Source organism: Cyclopterus lumpus, chromosome 19 (genome assembly GCF_009769545.1).
Source record: "Cyclopterus lumpus isolate fCycLum1 chromosome 19, fCycLum1.pri, whole genome shotgun sequence".
Classification (NCBI taxonomy): Eukaryota; Metazoa; Chordata; class Actinopteri; order Perciformes; family Cyclopteridae; genus Cyclopterus; species Cyclopterus lumpus.
This window is the reverse complement of record NC_046984.1, coordinates 8,621,813-8,643,877: the sequence shown is the minus strand read 5'-3', so window position 1 is coordinate 8,643,877 and position 22,065 is coordinate 8,621,813. Positions and strand designations below refer to the sequence as shown.

Here is a 22,065-nt window from a genome sequence, read left to right as displayed (position 1 = left end):
CAATATACACACTCACTTTGCAGATCCTGGTCTTGTGTTGTCTTATGTGTAATACATAGAATATGTATGTAGAGTGTGGGTATAAACATATATGCCACTGTGCATCTGCGCACTACCATGCATTAAGCGATAGGAGGATGGGAAGGGGTTACTGGAGTGATATCACGCAGTGTGTGAGAGCATAAACCTCCATAAGCTAGTATATCTTATCTCTTAACCTCCATAAGCTCTCTCACTCTCTCACACACACACACACACACACACACACACACACACACACACAGAGAGAGATTATCATGATCATGTGACATGGCTGCTGCTCTTGTCTTTCTAACCCACTGTGGTGCCAAATTGATTAATGCAAACTGTTTAAAGTAATCAGAGGTTCAAGACAAGACTCAACTAATATCACGAAGAAGTCTACTTTTGTGTAATCGATGCCGAGATGTGGATGAATTTATCTTGTATTATTTTGAGTGGTAAAGTGCTAAATCTTTTGCTAAGACTAACATATTACTTATCCATCTCTATCAATACATCAGCATATAAGGCACATTCTTTCTTCTGCATTGCAATACTAAGAAGTGCATGAGGACATTAAAAACATCAGCTGTGTTTAAGAGGCACAAGACTGAGCCAAACAACATTTTACCCTAAATTGTTCTGGAAGGCAATGATGGCTCCACAATTTAATTATCAGTAATAACTGTCATGTGGTTGTGTTTTGCCGGTTGCTTTCAGTACAAAGGCAGGGTTTGTTGCCCTTGCTATGGTACACCCTGTCCTGTCTCAGTGGCATCACTTATTTGACAGAGCATGTCTACAAGTAAACAAGAAAAAAATCAGATATTGTGATCTGCCATGCAACGTCTTCATGGTAATGGCAGTGTACGTTGGCCTCTAAAAGTAAAGAAGAGGCGTTTGGTGCACAGTATCATACTATTGGTGGTTTGTAGTATTCCCATAACACTCCAGTATGAAAGTATGTGTTGTCCTTCTGATTGTTTTTTTATTCATTTACCCTCTTTAAATTGTCCAACTGTTTTCTAAGAGGAGTGCTTGTGAATTAAGCAGAGCGTCCATAGAAGTGGCAGTAAACAGTATTCATATAACCAGCCCACCTGAGCCCCTTGCTGCAGCTCCAGCAGCGCGCTCACAAACGCCCAGCGAGGTTGAAGCCACTGCGCATGCTCGAGGCACTTTAATATGAATGGCGCTTCACGTCTCAAGACATCTCACATCCAGGTAAGGACAACGTCCGCTTTCTTGTGGTCAGTTATGTGTCGTTTGCTTGCCAGTCTTCGGCCGTGTGCGGTAGAGGTCATCCGTGTTCCTGTCGCTTTGACTGTTACATGTGCATCGCTTTACCACAAATTCAAGCTGACATCTCTTCACATCAACAAACTCCAAGACAGCCCGCGGACCAAATGATTAGTGGTAACATTCATGCTAGCTAACGTTAGCCGGCACATTTGTACCGTGTTGTGTTGTTTGTGTGCGTGGTAGTTTTGGTAGAATGTGCATTGGCTTCGTGTCCGTCTTGTCGTGATGTCTGCGAGCTGTTCGTGTCTGTTTACGGGTTCGTTAACTCCTTGCACGCACTGACAGGAGCAGCTTGCGGCTAGCTAACGCTAGCAATGCTAACTTGGCACGTTTGAATGGAAAAGGGTGCATCAGATTTACTCAGGCGGTTGACGTTAAATACCCTGCGAGTCGTGCGCACAGGCTCCGATCAGCTCAGCTAACGTCAATGCACACAAACGGTTGTCGATACCGTGTGATGACACACCTCTGCCCGCATATACTGTAATATACTGTAAGGTGGCAGACACTGTGCTTGTGTCTTTGTATCTGCACCGGCTGAGCCTCCAAAAATAACATTAAAGTCCGTGATTCGCCTCCAGCAACGTTACCTAACCACGTCTTTCAAGTTCTGCAGAGGTACACTTGACTGTGCACGCGCCAGCTTCCTTCTCCATTAAGTAACCTCACCGTAAGCGTTTACATTTGATTCGCAATATAAACGCCATCTTTGGATAGGTAATTTATAGCATCAGACGTATGAAAACGACTACTTTTTTTTTCTCCCTTCTGATTTTGTAAAGGATTTGGGCAAAATGCATTAACACACGTTGATGGGAACTGTTAGTGCTCATTCAACACAAGATAGATTTAGTGTAGTTTCCAACTCGCTAATTGTGCAGCCTGTAATATAGACCTATATGCATTATGTAAGTAGGCTAACGTGTTTCCAGGAAGAGGACAGGTACCTATACTGTATGAGCAATTGTCATAACTTTAGAGCAGGCATATTGGCAGGGTACTACTCCACTCTGCAGGACCAGAGCTCCAACAACCCTTGGACCCCTGTTATTCATGCCAAGCCTTCCTGTACAGTATGCAACGTTTATTTGTCAATATGTGGCCCCAGTTTAAATAATCAGCAATAATATTTATGGTCTGGCCTGTTGAAACTAATGGAGCCTAAGTGTTGGCTTTGACATCTTGAATTGACTGAATGTTATCTTCCTTTTATACATGGTGGGTTGAGAATATATATTGGTATTGTCTGATTCTGAGAACATATTAAATTCACTGAAATATCAAAGAGGCCTTTAGCCCATTCAGTTTATTTTGCCCCTCTGGATTTCAGTCTACCTTTGACAAATTACATCCTGTGCTACGGTAAAATGGCAATATCAGAGTTACCTTACCCTCAAAGTAGGGCAGTGACTCTACAGTGTCACCATAAATGCTTCTAGTTTTACATTCAGTATTGTATTGGTATGCACCTCCATGTGACTTGTTGGAAGGTTATGTGGAATGATCTGATAATTTTATGAGTCGTTTTTAGTATATTGCAGTTGATCTTTCAACATCCTTGTGACTTGTTGAAAAACAAGTGTGACATGGTTTGATGAGGTATGACTAATTATCAGGACACTGAATATTACTCATAATCCTTGGACATGCATCTCTGTGTATCTTGTGGGTAAGCGGAAATTAACGGTTTTCTAAATATATTTCCAATAAACTTTTTCAGCATACACAAAGTTTTTATTTTATTTCTCTCACCTCCAGTTTCTTTTGCTTTAATATCAAACTTAAATCTATCTACGGCAAATGTGTGCATCAAAGGACATCTGAAGTTGTCATATGGTATCACTAAGATAGCGTTACACGCCATTCCATTAAGTAAGGGGTTTACTTGATTTGTTTTTGCTTCAGATGAAATGCATGATGTACAGTACATGCTCTTTTCCATTTGAATATCTTAAGAGCATAGATCTGATTAGTGAAATTTGCTAATGTTGTTTCACAGTACGGATTTACTGTGGTCATTTTGCAATACCTCCCTTCTGACATCCTCTCTTATGGAAACCGATATGCATTTGTATGTTTCTTTATTCTAAGTCTATGTATCATCTTAAACTAATTGATATTATAGTTTGGAGGTAGCAAAGTATATTGGAACATTTAGGCTTGAAATGCACCAAGGATGTGTTGTTTTTTTTAGGTCAAAGAGAATTTAGAACTTGTTTATATTTCTTAATGTAATACTGCTCAGTCTGAAAAATACATACGTCAGCTAAGTTTGTGTTGCTGCTGACTGACGGATTTTTTTTAAATCTCTAATTTTCTCATTTGTGTCTTCCAGTAACCATCATGGACATTTAGGAAAAATAGGCTGCTGAGTGGAGGACCGAAAGTTGGCAATACCCCGGAGCGTCCCTCCTCTCTTCCCACTCAGGCAGACCAGCAAGTTTCCACCACCATGGCTGAAGAAGGCTATGGCAGCTTTGTGGACTGGAACCAGATGGGGGATCTGGCCAAGAGCAGCGGGCCCACCAAGGTAGACTGTAAGGACCTGAAAGAGTTCAAACAGATGGCTCGGCAGGGTTACTGGGCCAAAAACCACAAACTACGAGCACAAGTCTACCAGCAACTCATCAAAGCCATTCCCTGTCGTACAGTTACACCAGATGCAGAAGTATATCGTGACATTATGGGGAATGCAGCCTCTAAGAAGCCCTCCTCCCACATCTCACTTCCAGAGTTTGTGGATGGAAGTCCTCTGCCACAGTACTGCCTGAAGGCAGAGGCAGTAGCTTCAGCCCATCAGATTATCAACTGCGTGGCCGGACAGTTTCCAGATATCTCCCACTGCCCGTCACTACCGGCTGTTACGTCATTGCTGCTGCACTTCAGCGTAGACGAAGCTCAGTGTTTTGAGCATATCAGCCGCATGCTGGCCTGCAACGAGCCAGGCAAACGACTGCTGGACCAGACTTTCCTGGCCTATGAGTCTAGCTGCATGACTTTTGGTGACCTGGCCAACAAGTACTGCACATCTGCCCACAAAATGATCGTGGCCATAGCCCAGGATGTGCTTGAAGTCTACTCTGACTGGCAGCGCTGGGTGTTAGGTGACCTGCCTTTCAGCCACATGGTCAGGGTCCTGGACATCTACCTAGTGGAGGGCTACAAAGTTCTCTTCCGTGTGGCTTTAGCCTTGCTCAAGTTCTATCGCAAGCATAAAGCAGAGGGAGGCCAGGGCAACCAGCAGCAGGATTCAAGCAAAGTTAAGGATGACATTCAAGCTTTCGTCAAAGGCATTGCCTCCAACGTCACACCAGAGAAGTTGCTGGAGAAGGCCTTCTCCATCCGCATGTTTAGCCGTAAGGAGATCACCCTGCTGCAGCTCACAAATGAAAAGTCCCTGCAGCAGAAAGGCATCACCGTCAAACAGAAGCGGTATAGTCAATAATCTGATCTGTATGTGGTGAATTGTGAGCACCCTCTCTGCGTTTTTAGTTATAAAATAGGCTGCTTCTTTTGGCTTTCCTTGGCACACCTACTGTATATCTAGCGTCAGTAAGGAAATGGAATCCATCACATGGAGATCCTACTGGTAAACGTCTGTAATGTTTTTGGTCATTAAGTACATAGCATTATTTCTTTTGATAGTTTATCTCTGCTGGACTTATATCATTTTAAACTTGACATTGACCAACAACCCTTTCAGCTCTATTTTATAGCATGCTCTGTGTAATGGTTTGTGTTGCTCTTGCATCCTTGACTCACATTATGTTCTTGTGTCTTCTTCATCTGGTGTCTGCCGTGTCTTTTCATCCACCATCTTCTGTTTCATCTGCACTTCGCCCCTGTGTTTACTACATTGGTTATTTCACAGTTTTAGGTGGGTTTTCTTCTCTGCTATTCTCCAGATCCATCTTTTATTCATTTCAAATAATGCTCCTTTACTTTCAGGTTTATGCATCACCAACTATGTGGCCTGCCTCACATTCTGTGCCTCTCTCTCTTCCTGTGTCTGTGGTTCTGGACGTCTGCAGGCGGAACGTGCAACTGGCACTTAACCCTGACACGTTCTCCTCTGAGATCGTCAGTGCCAAGGAGATGCGGGATATCTGGTCGTGGATCCCTGAGCGCTTTGCCCTCTGCCAACCACAACTCCTCTTCACCACCTCCACCCATGGTTGCAGCCTGACCAGGTACATTGTCCAGTGCTCATCTCAATATATTAATAGATGTAACTTTGCCTAAACCGGCTCTGTAGACAGAAACACCGACCAGCAGGCTTGCAATTGTGGAACAGAAGTCATTAGTAAGAAGATTTTTGTTCTATATTTGTACATGCACGTGTGCTATTAGTAAATCTACCAACTGAAAGTTTAAGCCATATACTCAGTATAAGGTGTTTTATAAAGTTAGTTGCAATGAATTCAACTATTACATTTCCCACCAGATTCTACTCTCATTGTGAAGGCTACGAACCCACTCTGCTCCTCATCCGGACCACAGATGGCGACGTAAGCGACACAGACGGCAAACTCTCATGATTCCCCCATGTTGGAGGGAATCAAGGATGCATATTGTTGTGATCCAAACTGTATGTAAAATGTGTACTTGGGATATGATGGCATCCTGGTATAATGCAATCAAATATTTCTCAGGTATATAGACTCAGGTTTTATTCTTGTCCTAAACTCCATGAATGGGTGTCAGAGGTCATGATCACACAGGTGTCATATGATTGGGTGATGGTGCTCCAAACAGATCTCCGCACGAACATTGGCAGCTTACAGAAAGCAATCTTCCACTCGTAGGAGTGTATTAAACTACTTTTGAGAAGAATGCCATTTGAAGATGAGCAAAAAGAAAAACCCACTGATGCATATTGTGTGTTCTTTTACATTTTTTCATTTGCCTCAGGTATGTGGAGCCTTTCTGTCCACAGATTGGGAGGAGCGGAAGAGAGGAGGCAACAAATTGAGCTTCTTTGGCACAGGGGAGTGCTTTGTCTTCAGGGTGAGTTCATGTTTACTATATAGACTGACTATCTGTCTTTTTATTAACTTTGAAGGTTTGCTAGGGATCAATGAAGGGAGAATGTTTTCATGTTGAGTATTTCGCCACCAGAGGGCACCATCCACTTTGTTTTCACATGTTCTAGATTTCAAAGACACTCCCATTTGGAAAAGCTGGCCTAGTAGGTCACAATTCACCAAACTGGCATTGCCATGTCTGCAAAAAACAGCACATATCATGCTCTTTGAGCTTCAATTCTAACACCTGGGCTAGACATAGCTGAACAGACTGGCTCTCCAATGCCTTCTGTATAAATTATTTACCGGGTATCTGTGTTGACGCACAGCTGTGGGCTATCTGAGCTAGAAAAAAACGTCATCTCACACACTAATACTTAAGCACACACAGATCGGAAAATCCTGTAACTTGATCCAGTAATATCTGCCCTGGCCGTCACCTGACACCAGGAGAAAATGGAGGACTTGTGTCAATTAAATAGTAGTCTTTGAGAACATGATATATTTTCTATTAATACATGTACAGTACTCCTCCATTAAATGTGTGATGCTCAGGTGTGTCATTGATAATGAATGGCTGTTTCCCTTGACAGCTGAAGCCAGAGATGGAGCGCTTTGAGTGGGTGGTGATCCGCCACCCTGAGTTAGCCTCCTCCAACAAGACTCAGGGCCAGGAAGACACCGCCTCTCCTGGGGGCCAAAACTCTGACAACAATGGCTTACAGCAGCCAGAGAAACCGGTTGGAGACCTATCGCCCTTCCTCTCCGCCCGCCACTTCAACCTCAACTCCAAGAATACTTCCATGTTCATGGCTGGCAACTTTGACTCCATCATAGTGGGTGGGTGTATTTTTATTATATGTTATTGTTGTGTATTTGGCCTTTCTGGTCCCTTTTTTTTATGTGGTATTTTTATTTTTCTAAACCAATGGGATCACATTTAACATGAGAGTTTATTGTTGACCTTTTATCCCATTTAAAACTATGATTTGATTTGACAACGTACTGTAAAAGTAAAGACCAGTCTTTAGTATCTGGTAACTTACACAAACTGTCTGCTCTCGTGTCTGGTCAGGAGGAGGCGACGGCAACGCTCTCTACATCGACTCTGAGCTCAACCATGGGCGCGCTGGCCGGTGCGCCACCTTTGACAACCCCCCCTTGTGTGCTGAGACCTTCCAGGTTTCACTGCTAGAAGTGTGGGGCTTCCAGGACGCTATGGCCCCATAATACTGTACACATAAACAAGATCCATACAGGCATAGACTCATGCGCATCTTCATATACACACATTTTAACACTTGTACTAAAGCAGAAAATCTTGATATTAAATGTCCTGCAAAGTGTCAAGAGGTGGAAAACAGAGGTTTGCAAACAGAACAATGTCCGTCCTACAAATTCATATATGATAAACTATTTTTTATTTATTAATGCAGTTAATCCAAATTCAACGATGTGATATTTTGTTTGTTTTTATTTTTGTAATTACAGATTTGTATTATGGTGTCCTAATTATGTTAATGTATCCAGTAATATGAAGAAAGTCAAGATCAAGTGTAGATGAAGCCAATATGAGGTTCTGTTAAAGGTCTTTTTATGTCCGCTGTGGTGTGTCCATGCTGAGCTGAAACATCTGAATATCTGAATGTAAATTCAGTCCTTTTATGTTCTGCGCTTTAGCTCAATCTGCCAAATTTACTATATAGCTGTCTGCGGTCCTTAAAAAATATTAACCAGGCCATAAAAATGTGTGAAGTCAAGAGTTGATTTTGTGAGATCTGTTTTTTAATGTTGAAACTAAGATGAACGCAGTGAAGTTCCAAGTCAGCTAAGTTCTCTGTCAAGTCCTAACTCATTCCCCCCACTTTGATTTGCTGTACATATGTGGGAGATCTGCTAATGAATTAATGTGGTAAATGTCTGGATATCAGTGGTGAATTTGAGTGTTGCCATTTTGCACCATATTATAAGCTTTCTTTTGAATGAGTGGCAATTTCTCCTTTTTTAAAGTATATGAATGTTCATGTGAATACAAAGTACAGTAAAAGCTGAACATGTTTTTGGTTTACAAGTAATGAAGAGAAATGCAGTTTGCTCGTCCGTCTCTTCTTCCCCTTTCCTGCTGCTGCCGTCCTTTGTAGTGTGAAGATCGTCACTAAAGAAGTCCAAAATGGTGCCGGGTTGGCGAAGTGTCGTTGGAGTTATGCACCCTGTTTGTATCTGGATGTTCAAACTTGTCAGACAGAGTAAATACAAATGTATCTTACATGTGAAAATACAGCAATATGCTTACAGTAGAGCAAGTGACTGCGTCGTTGTTTGTGTTGCTACTTCTCATTGCTTTCCTTCCAGAGCTATCACAGCTCTGTCCTTGGGAGAGTTCTTCAGACGGTCACAGAAGTGTGCCCGATGCCTTTAAAGTCCGCTGACCCCCTGTAACATGCTCGACTCCTAGTATAGTTACAGCTCATACGCCTCTTAACCAAATGTACTGGGAAGTCATAATATAAAGAAAATACACTTTGTTCAAATAGTATTGTGAAAATCCATTGAATTGATTCTGTGCATCTATTAATGACAAAACTAATGCAAACTATATTATCTTTCCTTCAGAGAAAAATGTGCATATATTACACACATTACTAACTAAACACTAGTTTTGAGTTAAAACATGAAAGGTCTAACACCAACTGTGTGACTCCTAAATCACTCATGCAGACTTCTATTTTTGTTTGGGTGTCTGTACTTTGTGGAAGCTGACAGTGAGCAGCATGACTGGAAATATTTAACAGAGATGAGTCAGATATATTCACAAATATATACGTAAAAGTCTCCCTCCATAGTCGGCTTTACTGCATCATTTATCTATTTATCTATCAATTGGTACAAATTTCATAACTGACATCTTTCAATAAAATGTGTTTTAAAATGTATGGCCGATTAATTTTCAGTGGGTGTGGCACAAGCTAATGTAGTATCTTAGATGGCAGAGTGCTGGAGTAATTCCTTCTTCACAGTAAGTGGTATTGACTCTGCAGCCACGGCTGTGCTGCTCATTCAGGATTCACACTCTGCTAATCGCACATGCACTTCTATATTTAGCTGCTCCTTTGGGTGTTGGTCTGGTGCATCTCCTGAAAACCATGCTTTCCAGCCTCAAGGAGTAAGAGGCTTAAGTATTTAACCCTACACTGAGATAGGACCAGCCCCCACCAATCAGATAACAAGGGGCTGCAGACGGGGACTAAGGAGGTCCCGACAAGTATTTGTTTGTCTCACAGACTGAATATTTCAAATGTAGTTATTGGATGGGAGGGAGGTCTCTTGATTACATGTCACAACTAATCCTTGTAAACTTCCCATCTGTCCTTATGATTATTGTTAATCATTTCAAGCATCTGTTTCGGACTAATTTCACATCAGAAAGCATATATTTGCCATTATTGCAGGAATAAAGTTGATCTGTTTCCAAAATATTGACATTTTTTTTAAAGATTGGGAAATGATTGAGTTCTTTATCCCAGTGAGAATGAAAGACAGATGTATGTTTTTGGTCACACGCTGTCACCTAATGCCTAATCGGAGTGTATCTTAGCCCAGTAACCTTTAGATCCTGGAGTCTGACTGTCTGTTGATGAAGGAAATGAAGGATCTAAATCTATAATCACAGTAAAGTGTACATTCTGATTCTGGTTCATGACTGCTGGCAAATGCTTTGCTGTGCATCCTGGACGCTATCTTGAATCATGCCCTTGTGAGAACTTCTCACATAGTTCCTTGTTTCCCTTCCTTAAAGCACCATCTCAAAGACTATCCATGAAAAATATACCGTGCTCTCATACTCACCTTTTCCAACCTTGATCAATGCCACTCAAGGACAAGAGCATTCACGTAATCAATGCATACAGCGACCCAATACAAACAGGAGACAACAATGTGTAGATACATAGGCTATCATATTGCTTTGTATGTCACATGAGATAGTTGCAAATGTCTTCTGAGTATCTCAGACAGGAACATCATCAACTAACCTCAACAGAAAGGCTCAATACCTGTCTACCTATAAGAGTCAGCAGGGAAAGAGAATACCAAGTGAAAAGCATCTTGTCTCATTCATTGTGACCTTTTTGTTATTAATGCATCACTGCACGCGCACACACACACACACACACACACACACACACACACACACACACAGACCATCATCATCATCATCATCTTCCATGGCTCAAAATGATCTTTTTTCGACCTTGCATTTGGCAGCCGTAGTAAGATGTTGGTCGAGTAAAGCGTCTGAATGGAAGGAAGCCGGTGATGCTGGTGTAGAAATTGCATCACGAGTGCAGGAGCTGCACATTGATACAGGGGGAGGGGTCCTTCTCTGGTGCTGACTAGACAAGGCAATGCAGAGGGAGCAGGATGGAGGGATGGATGGATGGATGGATGGAGGAAGAGGCATCGGGACTGCACAAGCTCTCTCTGACTCACACACACTCACACGTCATCACTCCCATGATGCCCTCTCCATCGACCCCTCCTCTTTCTGCATCTCTGAGCCTGCTCTTGCTGGGAGCTATAGATTGTATGGGGATTCTCGGTTCCCTCCCCCTACCACACTCACACACACACACACACACACACACACACACACACACACTCAACTATACACATGTAGCCTCAAATTCTCTCACTCTCATGCTCCTGCATATCACAGCTGACTGTAAATCACCCTCTGCTGCATGGTAGAGACCTGGTGTAAGATAAAGAAATGTATTTGAACATACAATTTAGGAATTTCAGTGACCCTCTTTGAGAGGTTACTTTAATCAACTGTGAGGGTCTCTTGGAGCATGCAATTCATATACGATGTATAATGTATTAAGGCATTTCAAATAAAATGTGTATTTTCTTATTTTTCTTTACTTGGTATATAGCATAACACAAATACTCATTTCCATTAACCGAGCAGTGTCTTCAGACCCTCTCGCTTCTTCTCCCCATCACTGCATCCCATTGCTTTTGAAGGGTGAATGCGTTGATATCAAAGGGGAAGCCTGCAGCGGAGCACACCAAAGTGATGCCTGAAAGGGGGTGACCTTCAAAAATATAAATACATTAATTAAATAAAACCATTTAAAACACTTTATTTATACGGAATAAGTTATTTATGTTTATTTTGATCCATATATCTTGTTTCATATATTCTTCGCGTGGCACAGCATTTTAATAGCGTACTTTGTTTTACTGCGCACCCCACACCCAGTCGATGATAGGTTTTATCCGTACGGCCAAGTCAGGTGATATTTTCCGCTTCGCCATTTTGTGCTGCTGCGCCGGGTATTTATCTGAAGAGTCGTGACTACCCCGTTTACACTGCTAGTTAGGTTGTCAGACGGTTCCTGTTATACCCGGTTTATAAATTCAAGCCTGTGGCCTTCGATAGGTTTCGCTTACTGAGTTTTAGTTCGGAGTCAACATCAATAACTCATTTTGTATATTTAGTTTATTTTATACTGTGTGAGAAAGAATGTCGTCCGAAGCCCCCGAATACGCTCCGTTCTTCGCGGTGATGGGCGCCTCTGCGGCGATGGTGTTCAGCGGTAACTATCACAAGATCACCTCCTATTTTTAAGCTGTTTGTTGGTTACTAAATCTCGCCGTGTGGATTTACTGCTAACCACTTTTGCATTTGTATCATTCTAACAGGGTGCCCTGACACGGTGCGTGTCTCGGAGCTTACTCGTGAAAGCCTCGCTAACGTTTACGTCGCAATGCTAATCTTGAGCCGTCTCATATATGTGTGGAGACTTAACCGACAGCCCGTGACTTTGATTATTCCTAAACTAACAATGTGTTTTTAGTGTTGGTATTTTATTACATGTATCGCTGCTAGCTTTACTGCTCCAACGACGGACCATAAAGACCAGCCGTCACTAGTTAGTGACGTTAGCTGATGACGGACCAACGTAACTAGCGTTAGCTTTGACGTTAGCTTAGTTGGGTTATAGCACGTTAGGTGTGTTTTATGGACAACGGTGAACGACACTAACTGATCAGACAATGTAGTGTTAAGTATTAAAGCTATTAAAGCTTTACGTATTGATTAACAGTAATTTACTGAGGTGTCATATGTATCCAGCTGGCTGCTTGTTGGCTGTCGTCACAGTTCTGTATGCAGGCTGTTGCAAGCAAAGGGTGGTACGTTTCGCACACAATTATTGTATGTAACTTGAAATTGGAGACCATTTACCAATGAAATGACGTATTGACGTCGTTCTGAGTAGTGTTTGATATTCTGTCACAATTTGCCATCGGTCAAGTAGGTGGTGTCACTTCTTATTTACTGCTATTTTATTTCAAATCGAAAATCTCCTTTTCTTACAACTCGGATAAGCGCTGAAACTCAGAATCAGCTGGTTGACTTCCTTATTGCTCAAGGGAATGACATATGGTCACATGATGGTCACATGATGCGACTTCTGACTTGGAATGTTTCTTGTGAAATGTAACTTGATGCAAAAGTTAGCAGTGAACCAGTTCAACGTTGTTATGGCTAATTTGAACAAAAGACAGGGGTGTGAAACTACTATTAATATTTTGGATAGAAAGTGTCAAGTGGCTAAGAAAGTGGACTTTGAAGCTAGCTTGTTTTATGGATTCTTTACTAGTTTATTATTTGTCTTTCGTGTATCTTAAAGTGCTACATCATATGCCAATGATATGCTCCAATGATGGTGTCCCAACCTGATGACTGCCTCATGGGATGAGGGTGGCTGGTGGGATGGGTGCAGCTCAAATGAGAAATCAACAAGCTAATTGACCGTGTTGCAGAGGGCATGACCCGCTGTAGCTCGAGGCCTCATGGCAAAACTGGCCCGTTTATGGTGGTGAATGGGACATTATTTTTCATTGGTAGACTTCACCAGTGAATTGCTATATTGTAGACCTTTTAAATATATTTTGACAGCTGTTCTTACAACAGACTGATATCTTGCATTATGTTCCCTTTTTATTTTGTCTTAACACATTTATAATCTATTTATTTTATATCAATAGAGTATTGCAGACATTTGAGAGAATTCTGATCTGATTACTCCCGTTTGAGGTGTTAGTGTTGACCGCCCAATAAGGTATTACAGATAACAATAATATTTTAATAAAAACATGATGGATCTACATCATTTCACTTGTCCAGCCCTACAAGGAAATGAGAACCAGCTGAGTGTTAAAACCAACCTGATCATGTGATGGGCAAGTGCAGCATGGCGGTGGTATCCCATGAGGCGAGCAGTAGTACTAGTCAGTGGTGGTAAGGGAGTGACAGCTGGGGAATTAGCTAATAGCTAATGAGGGGATCATGCTGGCACAAAGAAGTTATGTGGTCGTGGTCAGATTTATGGGGACACATGATGATTCAGACTTAAGCGTTAAGGCTCTTCATGTGTTGTAGAGTCATTGATAGGAAATTGTAGCTGGTATTTCTCCCTTTAGTGTCCACCTTGATCCATCATACGCTCAAAATGTCCTACTGCAAAAGGCATTTATTTTGTTGTAATAGGCCATTTCTGGTGTTTGATGATGATGATGATGCGTTGTTTGAATAGTCATGTGATGGTGTCCCAACCTGATGACTGCCTTTAGCGATGCCTGGCCCACAACAGGTGACTCTCAGGTCTATTATCTATTTGAACCACCACTCGCATTACAGCTGTACTGCAATTCTGTTTTCCCCACCCGTTATTACTATCTTATCGTCCATATTTTACACTTTCCGCCAAAAACAGTTAAAGATGCATGTTTGCTGTATATCTAAAAACTGTATCTCTTGCTCAGCAGCATCTGCCTTTTCCAAGACAGGAAATTGTTAATACAACTATGACCTTACCGATTTTGTCATTCAGTGTACTTCCCTATTCGCCCACTATTCAGAGCACACCAATCTGCCGGCTATGCGTGGGCATATTGCATGCAGGATCATCCCTAGCTAGAGGCACCTCCTACTCTGTAATCACATGACGTCACAAGGGCATCCCATTCATCAAATATACTGCAGGGAGGAAAAAAGATATGAGGGAGGGGGGTTCTTTACCTAAACTGAGGGGGATTAGGATTAAAACCCAGAGGCTGTGCCTTTACACCACTGCAGAAGGCTCCCAGCCAGACATCAAACCTTTAATCGTCAGGTTACAATGTCAACGTTTGAGGTTTCTAGTGTTTCTTGATGAACTCTCGCTCGCCTATCACACCTTGGTGAGGCCACGCTTACCAAGAAAGAATGTCAGTCGGAAGATAAATTGCTGACGGTAACATATTGTGCTGGTTGTTAATGGAAGGCTGAAAGGCAAAACATATATATTTTTTAGAGGATGGTGTAGGTGTTTCTAAAATATTTTTACCTTTCTGTTTTCTCTTATATTGAACTACTAGGCTTGGTTGTCTGTACTTCTTCAAGGGGTATAAATCAGTTTATTTGTGTTTTTTATAAATTTAAATAATTTAGTCCACCAGCGAGGAGTTTGGCACTTTGACAGTCCACATAACAATTGTTGTTGTGTCATTGCTTTAGAAAACTGTGCTCTGTTTTACTCAAACATATCTGTGTAGATAGGCAGGAGTGATTTATCCTTGTATTGATGGCATCAGTCTTGTGATGAATCAATATTAAAGTAGTTGGGGCCTTGGCTGGCTGCCATGTGCACATTTAAAGATTGGTCCACGTCATATTCTTGTCTACCTCCTAGATTAATTTGCCAGAAGGCCTCACAGCTAGTCTTTGAGTTGACGACAACTATCTCCTGGCTAGCTAACGCACACAATGAGAAAACGGAGCAGGGTTCCTTGGGCTGTATGCACAAGGCGATCCAAGAGTATATCAAGATGTTCACATTTCTTCATCATCATGTTGGCTCTAGAGAGGCATGAAAGCTTCTTCGCCAGGTCCTTGTTTATACAGCAATGGTAAGACGAGATCCGCAGAGCAATTAAATAAACTTTTTTGCGATACAGTTGATGGTTTACCCAGTTACACAAGATTATTTGAGTGTTATGCAGACATATTTTACTCTATTCCCAAATTGCATACAACCATTAACTAGCTTTTGACATTATCTGTCAATGCAATAGAGACCCCACAGAGGACAGATGGCTTTATTTAGCATCAAAGCAACATCTGTGAAAATATGAAATGTCCTCAACCGTTTATATATATATATATATATATATATATATATATGCGTATGTGTGTGTGTGTATGCATGCATGCATGCACACACAGAGAAATGTACTGCTGTAAAGTCAAAATACTTGGACCAATATATTAGTTGCTATGTGGAGGTCAGGGCTCTTTTTGCTGGTGATTTTAAAAAAACAAAAAGAACATTTATATTGACACACACTTTTTTGTTTTGGGAAATCTTGTCCAACCAGCTTGTCTGTTTCTTAGCACACTGCCAGGTTTTGGGTTGCAAGTATTGTAAAAGACTCTTGGTCTATTCTGTACACATGCGTTTCCTTATCTGAGGGCGTCTTGGGCTGGACAGATTGTATACCTCCTCGAGGCAAATTTGTGATATGATGCTATAAATCAAATTTACTTATCTCACTTAGAAACTATTCAATTCTTTGTTGTATTAAATTATACTCTATTCTTAATATACGTTTGCTTCTCTATATTTAGTTACATATGCTTTCTAATTTTAGAGCGGGTTGATTGTTGATGTTTCTCTTTAACTCTCCTCCTGCAGTCAGACTTAGAGATTGACGTAGTTGGCACTATACTTTCTCCTCAGCGTCACAGGCTGATGGAGCTGATATGCTGATGAAGCTTTTTTGCTCTCCTTCCCTGTTACATTACAGCGACGCCAGAGCCCTGGAGCCCATCCTGTACTGTACTGATGCTATCTGGAGATGTGGCATCCTGCTTCTCGTATGATGTCAGCAGTTCCCTGTGTGCTTAACCTAATGTGGCTGTTTAATTCAGAGTGATTAAAAACTCTGCAGCAGTCTGGCTAGGTCCATTCTGAAATTACCAGGGCTGAAGCCGTTGGAGGAGATGAGCAGCAACATGTGACAAAGCAGATTTTTAGTTTCAAGAACCGGATCTGTTCTTTCCCCTTTTGAAAAATCCCCAGATAGACACATGTTGGATTTTTAAGGGGAAGAGAAACTTAACCGTTGTATTGTTGATCCAGTTCTTATTTCACTTCTGCTTTATTATTCTGCTGGGCCCTCTGGTTTCTGTTGTCAGTTTAATAGCCTATAGTCACTTGCACTGTTTGTTGTCTTGTTTGTTTACTAAAATGATCTCCTCTGTCTCTCTTCCCCGCTAGCCTTGGGAGCAGCCTATGGCACAGCAAAGAGTGGTACAGGGATCGCCGCCATGTCCGTGATGAGGCCGGAGCTCATCATGAAGTCCATCATCCCAGTGGTCATGGCGGGTATCATAGCCATCTACGGCCTGGTAGTAGCAGTGCTGATTGCCAACAACATCTCTGAGAAAGTAACCCTCTACAAGTGAGTTCAGTTGATCATTATATTTTCAGACTTCATTTTTGCATTTCCTTTTTTTGTAGGAAAGGCTTATTTACACTGTTCTAAAGCAGTAGTAATGTGTTCCTGTCACTTAAGAAGGGAACCAAAACAATAAATATATTTTTTTCTACTAACAAAATGGATCTGTGTAGCCACCACCGTACTGTACAATGAACACAAAGATTCAAATACACCAGCTTTGTTCTTTTAATCTTACTAGTATTTAGATTCAGAAAATATCTAAAATAAGTAATGTGTGCATGTTTGTCAGTCAAAATGGTGTACGTAGACATTCATCACAGGTTTGTTGTTGGATCAGTTTTAAATCTTGAAAGGTAAAACAAGCAAATGCCTTCGTGGATATGGTTTAGGGCTGTAGGAAGAGAACTGATTACTGTTGGGCCAAACTCAAACCTTCAACGCCTCCTCGAGTGAACAGCTTCTCCTCTAATGCCGTATGACAAACCATTTGCTCCATGCATCCATCACAGGCTCTGATCAATTTAAATGTTGTTTTTTTGTATTGCTTAAATTGTAAACCCAGATCAATATCCCTTGTGCTGACCAACACTTTTGTGTGTTTAGGAGTTTCCTCCATCTGGGAGCTGGACTGAGCGTGGGCCTCAGTGGGTTGGCAGCAGGCTTCGCAATTGGCATCGTGGGCGACGCGGGCGTGAGGGGCACAGCTCAACAGCCGAGGCTTTTTGTGGGCATGATCCTTATCTTGATTTTCGCAGAGGTCTTGGGTCTCTACGGGCTCATTGTTGCCCTCATTCTCTCCACAAAATAAACACCCAGACATCTTTAATACAAGATCTGTCCTTTATGTTGCTGCTGGAGGAAAAAGTGTAAAACGGGGAAAAAATTGTAAAATGTCTGCCTCTCAAGATGAAAGAAGTGAAGGCGGGGGGGGGGGGAAAAAAGGTTTAAAATGGCTACTTAAATATGGTCTTATCTCAACAATGTGTACAGTTGTCCCAATTTGATAGTCAACTTGTAAATGCGCAACGTAGTGATTTGTCTGTCGTGTGTGTGTGTGTGTGTGTGTGTGCGTGTGTGCGTGTGCGCGCGCACGTGTGTGTGTGTGTGTGTGTTTTAAAATTGTATGATAAAGATTCCTTTCTTCCCTCCACTTATTTCAGGCCTTGAGGAAGCGTAGCCTCTGGTCTTAGAGCTGACCAAAGGGCCGAACAGCTCTTCTCCTTCCATATCAACTTGGGAGTTGACACAATTTCTGCATTAATCTTGAGGATCTATTGTAAAGAGAAATGTATATGGACTTATTTTTTTTCCACTGATTTTTATTTATAAGAAATTGTTCATTGAACTGTTTAATTCATCAAATCTTTAAATCCCCAGGATATATAATGCATATATATATATATATATATATATATATACACACAAACATAAATATCTACATAGATTTAATGCACTGTTGGTTAATTGTGATAAGTGGTTGGAATTCCTCTGGATGTAATTCTTGGTTTAATAATTAAGAATGCCTTTAGTATGTTGCTGGTGAAGTGGGAGTTTTGTGTGTAGCTGTATTCTAATCATTACGCAAACATTCTCAAACTCAATGTTTTTCCTGTAGTACTGCTGTTTGCATTAAAGGTGTGTGTGTGTGCCCTGTGTTGGGTCTCACAAGCGTAATTTCCAAATTCCAGCTCCTCTCCATCTTATTCCCCCCTTCCCTCATCTGTGGCTGTATGTCATCGCTTCCACATTCCAGCCATTAGGGTCCTGCATGGGTTTCAGTGTTTTGTTGCCGTTGGATATAAAGCAGGCTAGTTTCAGGAGACTTGATCCAGATCAAAGTTGGTTTAGTGATGTATACTTCCTCCAAAAAAAAAATACTAAATCAAGTGTACATGACAAAATACTTTATGGTATCGTTTGTAGCATGAATCCAGTGAGCCTAGTTTCATGGACTAGTCCAACTTGATCTGGAGTTTGTTTTCTGAAACTGCTGACTCATTTAGTAAAGCGCCAATCTGCAATCCTGTATCACCACTGATATTGAAGTTATCCTGATGTGTCGACATGTCACAATCGAATTAAAGAAGATTCCAACTTGGTTTTGACTGGCTGACACCTAGTGTTTTCAGTATATTTCACTGTGGCACATTCCAAGTATTCTACAGGCAGCATGATTTACTGTGAAATTGTCTAAAAAAAATTAGCTGAGTTGCTGTTTTACAGTATTCATTTTCCTGTGACACTGCGGTGAGAGTCGGTCATCACACTGGTTAACGCTGCAGCACACAAAGATAACGGCACACAAAGCTGCATTGTACTAGTGGCGGATGCTGATTTTATTTAAAGGTATAAAACAAGATAATCAGAACGTTTTATATGTTATTATACAGAGCACATTTGCTAACATGTAAACGCAATGCCGACTTTACACACATTCCAAGCTCATGCTGTTTGGAGGCTGTTGAACAGAGTCTGAGAAATGCTGCTGATGGCACTGAAAGTGGCGCTCTCGGGAAAAGACTGCATGAAGTCTTTACCCTCCTCTATGCTGGTGCTGAGCAGAGGATCCAGGGGCACAGAACCTGAAACAGAAGATGAATTGTCAATTACTGACCTAACCTGAATTAATAGCACCATGGCAGTCTCAGCAACTTTCTGCTCGAAGGCAACACTTCCAAATGACACCAATTAATGAGGGTCAATAGTGAGAACCAAGTGGCTGTTATGGGGCATTGGCTTGATAGCTAAAGCTATGCAGCACTACAGCTCTCACAGGGTAACTGAATTGGCTGCATCATTAGTCGAGCGGTTGGTCTGCACAGAGCGGACAACCGCAAAGGGAAACCATCTATTCATTTGATCAAGAATAAATGAGAAGTATGGAACATGTAATTGAGGTATTTTAAACCTGCTGCTGCTTTGAAATCTGGATCGACCATTTTAGCAGCATGGCAGTCACATGAAATGCCTCCTACATCATGAATGGTGGGTGTGGAGTGATGTGCAGTCAGCACCATGTGGCTGGAAGCTAACATTACACCAACTCAACCCATCAGATCTCACCGAGGAATGTTGATCCAGTCAACTTGGCTAACTCTTCACCTCCACCTTTTGAGAATATATTGCTGCAGTCCTGAAAAGAGAAAATATTTAAATTTAAAAAAAATCATGGATGTATTTTACCAATTGGGCCACTACAGCAATTGATTTGCAGATGACCTTTATGTATATCCTTCAAAGTCAGTTTGGATGCCGATTACTGGAAATACAATTTCATTAGAAAGTATTGGTATGATACATCTGAAATTGTATGAAAGTGTACATACCGAGCAGTGTGGACAAACAAATCCACTCATGTTCTCGATGATGCCGAGGATCCGTACGCCTGTCTTTTTACAAAAGGTGATCTCTCTCCTCACATCCCCCGTGGATACCGCCTGGAGCCGACGCAAGACCAAAAAGAACCATCGTCACTGGATGTCATGCAACTTACAAAATGTTTCTGCTTCGGCTACAGTCTACGGGTACGTGATAGGAACTCAATCGCAGCAACTCTGGGTCACAGACAGCGGAGCAACAGCGCCAGTCAGTTTCCTCTTTCACCGTGCTTCAAAACACACGCAGGACCATCTACTGGATGGAGGGCAACAGCCAACGCTCACTTTGTGAGCTTATTTGTCAGTGTGAGTTAGTCTTTTTGCTCCAGTTTGACATTAAGTACCTGAGGTGTGGTGACCAAGACGGCTCCGTCCACTCTGTGTTTTTTAAGGTTCTCCAGCACCGCCAAATGTTCGTCTGATGTCCCTGGAGGTGTGTCCACCAGCAGCACATCCAGCTCGCCCCATGCCACATCGGACACAAACTGGGCTATCATAGCTGTGGGACAGGACATAAAGAGATGGAAAACATATTTGGCAAAAGTTCAAGGTTGAAACTGTAGCACAGAGATTTGTGTTGAGATGTTAAAGCAGACAAATGGATAATTTAACGATGATTATTTTTATTTGTGTGCGATTCCTTTAAAAAAAAAAAAGTACACCGCTACAGACACATCAAATTAGGGCTGCGCCCACATTACAGATGTACTAAATAGTGTCACTGCCCAGTAGTGGACCAGACCAGTCCAATTGGAGAACAGCGTACCTGTTTTCTTGGGCCCCCTCCAGACCACTGCTTCATCTGGGTCCTCCAGCAGGAAGCCAATGGACATAAGGGCGAGGCTCTTCTGGGCATCGGTGTAGACCGGCACCCATCCAGAGTCACACTGGTGTACGTCAGGCCGGCCTACACCGAGCATGCGGGGAATACTGGGCCCACAGAGGTCCACGTCCAGAATGCCGACCTGATGAACACAGACTCATGTCAGTCAATTCACGTATGGTGAGCAACATATTGAATATATAATGTTCAAAGTAACGTCATTGTACATGCGGTCTTAAAAAAAGGGTAACACAGTGTCGGCTTGCTTTGCCACCCAGGTATTCTGCTGGTCTTGGAGCTCACCTTCTTGCCAGCATGCCTGAGCGCCAGCGCCAACTCCGTGGTGATGGTGCTCTTGCCCACGCCTCCCTTCCCCGACAGGACCAACACAACATGCCGGACCTGCGACAGGTTCCCGTCTCATGTGGAAAAGGAGAAACACAATTGGTTAATTCAGCATGACTGCCGCAGATACTCTAATGGCTATTTCTGAAGTTTAAATCACGTGTTATAGGTGATGTGAGCCGTCAGAGAGAGAGAAGTGTCGCAGTCGGGGCAGCACGTTCAACGTAACTGAGCTCCTTTGGAATAGTGTTTAACACGAGTTACCACAGTGTACCTTTTCATATAAAACAATAGCGTCTGCGAGGACGTGATATTGCTTCAATATTGGGACAGAGCTGAATATTTTAAACTTAAGCTGACTTCTAATTAGCATCCGCTAGCCCGTTAGCGGCGCTACAGACGGGAAACATATCACGTGTCTGCAGCTCGCGACTCTAAAGAACCAGGATACGGTTCGTGTTCCAATGGAGCTACAAATAACCTGGACTCTGTTCACCGGTAACGCAGACCTACCATTATTTTGTTCCATATTTTGGATTTGACTCATGCACGCTGCCCAGGGCTCAATTACTTCCGTGCATCGTCACGCGCCACCTCGCAAATCAGACAAGCGCATGTTACATGCAAGTCCCGCCTCTCTTTCAAGTCCACCAATAGGCTG

The 22,065-nt window shown here is 42.1% G+C and overlaps 3 protein-coding genes across 4 annotated transcripts; 2 read left to right on the top strand and 1 right to left on the bottom strand.

The window, feature by feature from the left end:
- Nucleotides 1–1,144: 1,144 nt before the first annotated feature.
- tbc1d24 (TBC1 domain family, member 24) lies at nucleotides 1,145–8,650 on the top strand. 2 transcript variants are annotated; one of them, XM_034559444.1, is made up of 8 exons: nucleotides 1,145–1,245; nucleotides 3,659–4,755; nucleotides 5,195–5,200; nucleotides 5,355–5,513; nucleotides 5,768–5,831; nucleotides 6,235–6,330; nucleotides 6,941–7,187; nucleotides 7,423–8,650. In XM_034559444.1, exons 2-8 carry the CDS (start codon nucleotides 3,776–3,778, stop codon nucleotides 7,575–7,577), a joined length of 1,707 nt encoding a protein of 568 aa, XP_034415335.1. In that variant the 5' UTR covers nucleotides 1,145–1,245; nucleotides 3,659–3,775; the 3' UTR covers nucleotides 7,578–8,650. The 2 variants fall into 2 exon arrangements, with proteins under 2 accessions (XP_034415335.1, XP_034415336.1); XM_034559445.1 differs by lacking the exon at nucleotides 5,195–5,200.
- Nucleotides 8,651–11,660: 3,010 nt separating this feature from the next.
- atp6v0cb (ATPase H+ transporting V0 subunit cb) lies at nucleotides 11,661–18,958 on the top strand. Its single transcript, XM_034559501.1, has 3 exons — nucleotides 11,661–11,947; nucleotides 16,676–16,859; nucleotides 17,463–18,958. The coding sequence occupies exons 1-3, from the start codon at nucleotides 11,875–11,877 to the stop codon at nucleotides 17,665–17,667; spliced, it is 462 nt and encodes a 153-aa protein (XP_034415392.1). The 5' UTR covers nucleotides 11,661–11,874; the 3' UTR covers nucleotides 17,668–18,958.
- A 213-nt stretch (nucleotides 18,959–19,171) lies between these two features.
- On the bottom strand, nucleotides 19,172–22,029 carry nubp2 (nucleotide binding protein 2 (MinD homolog, E. coli)). The gene is made up of 7 exons (XM_034559500.1): nucleotides 21,918–22,029; nucleotides 21,363–21,478; nucleotides 21,003–21,201; nucleotides 20,581–20,735; nucleotides 20,186–20,296; nucleotides 19,923–19,992; nucleotides 19,172–19,441 (listed from the first exon to the last, which is right to left on the bottom strand). Exons 1-7 carry the CDS (start codon nucleotides 21,949–21,951, stop codon nucleotides 19,302–19,304), a joined length of 825 nt encoding a protein of 274 aa, XP_034415391.1. The 5' UTR covers nucleotides 21,952–22,029; the 3' UTR covers nucleotides 19,172–19,301.
- Nucleotides 22,030–22,065: the final 36 nt, after the last annotated feature.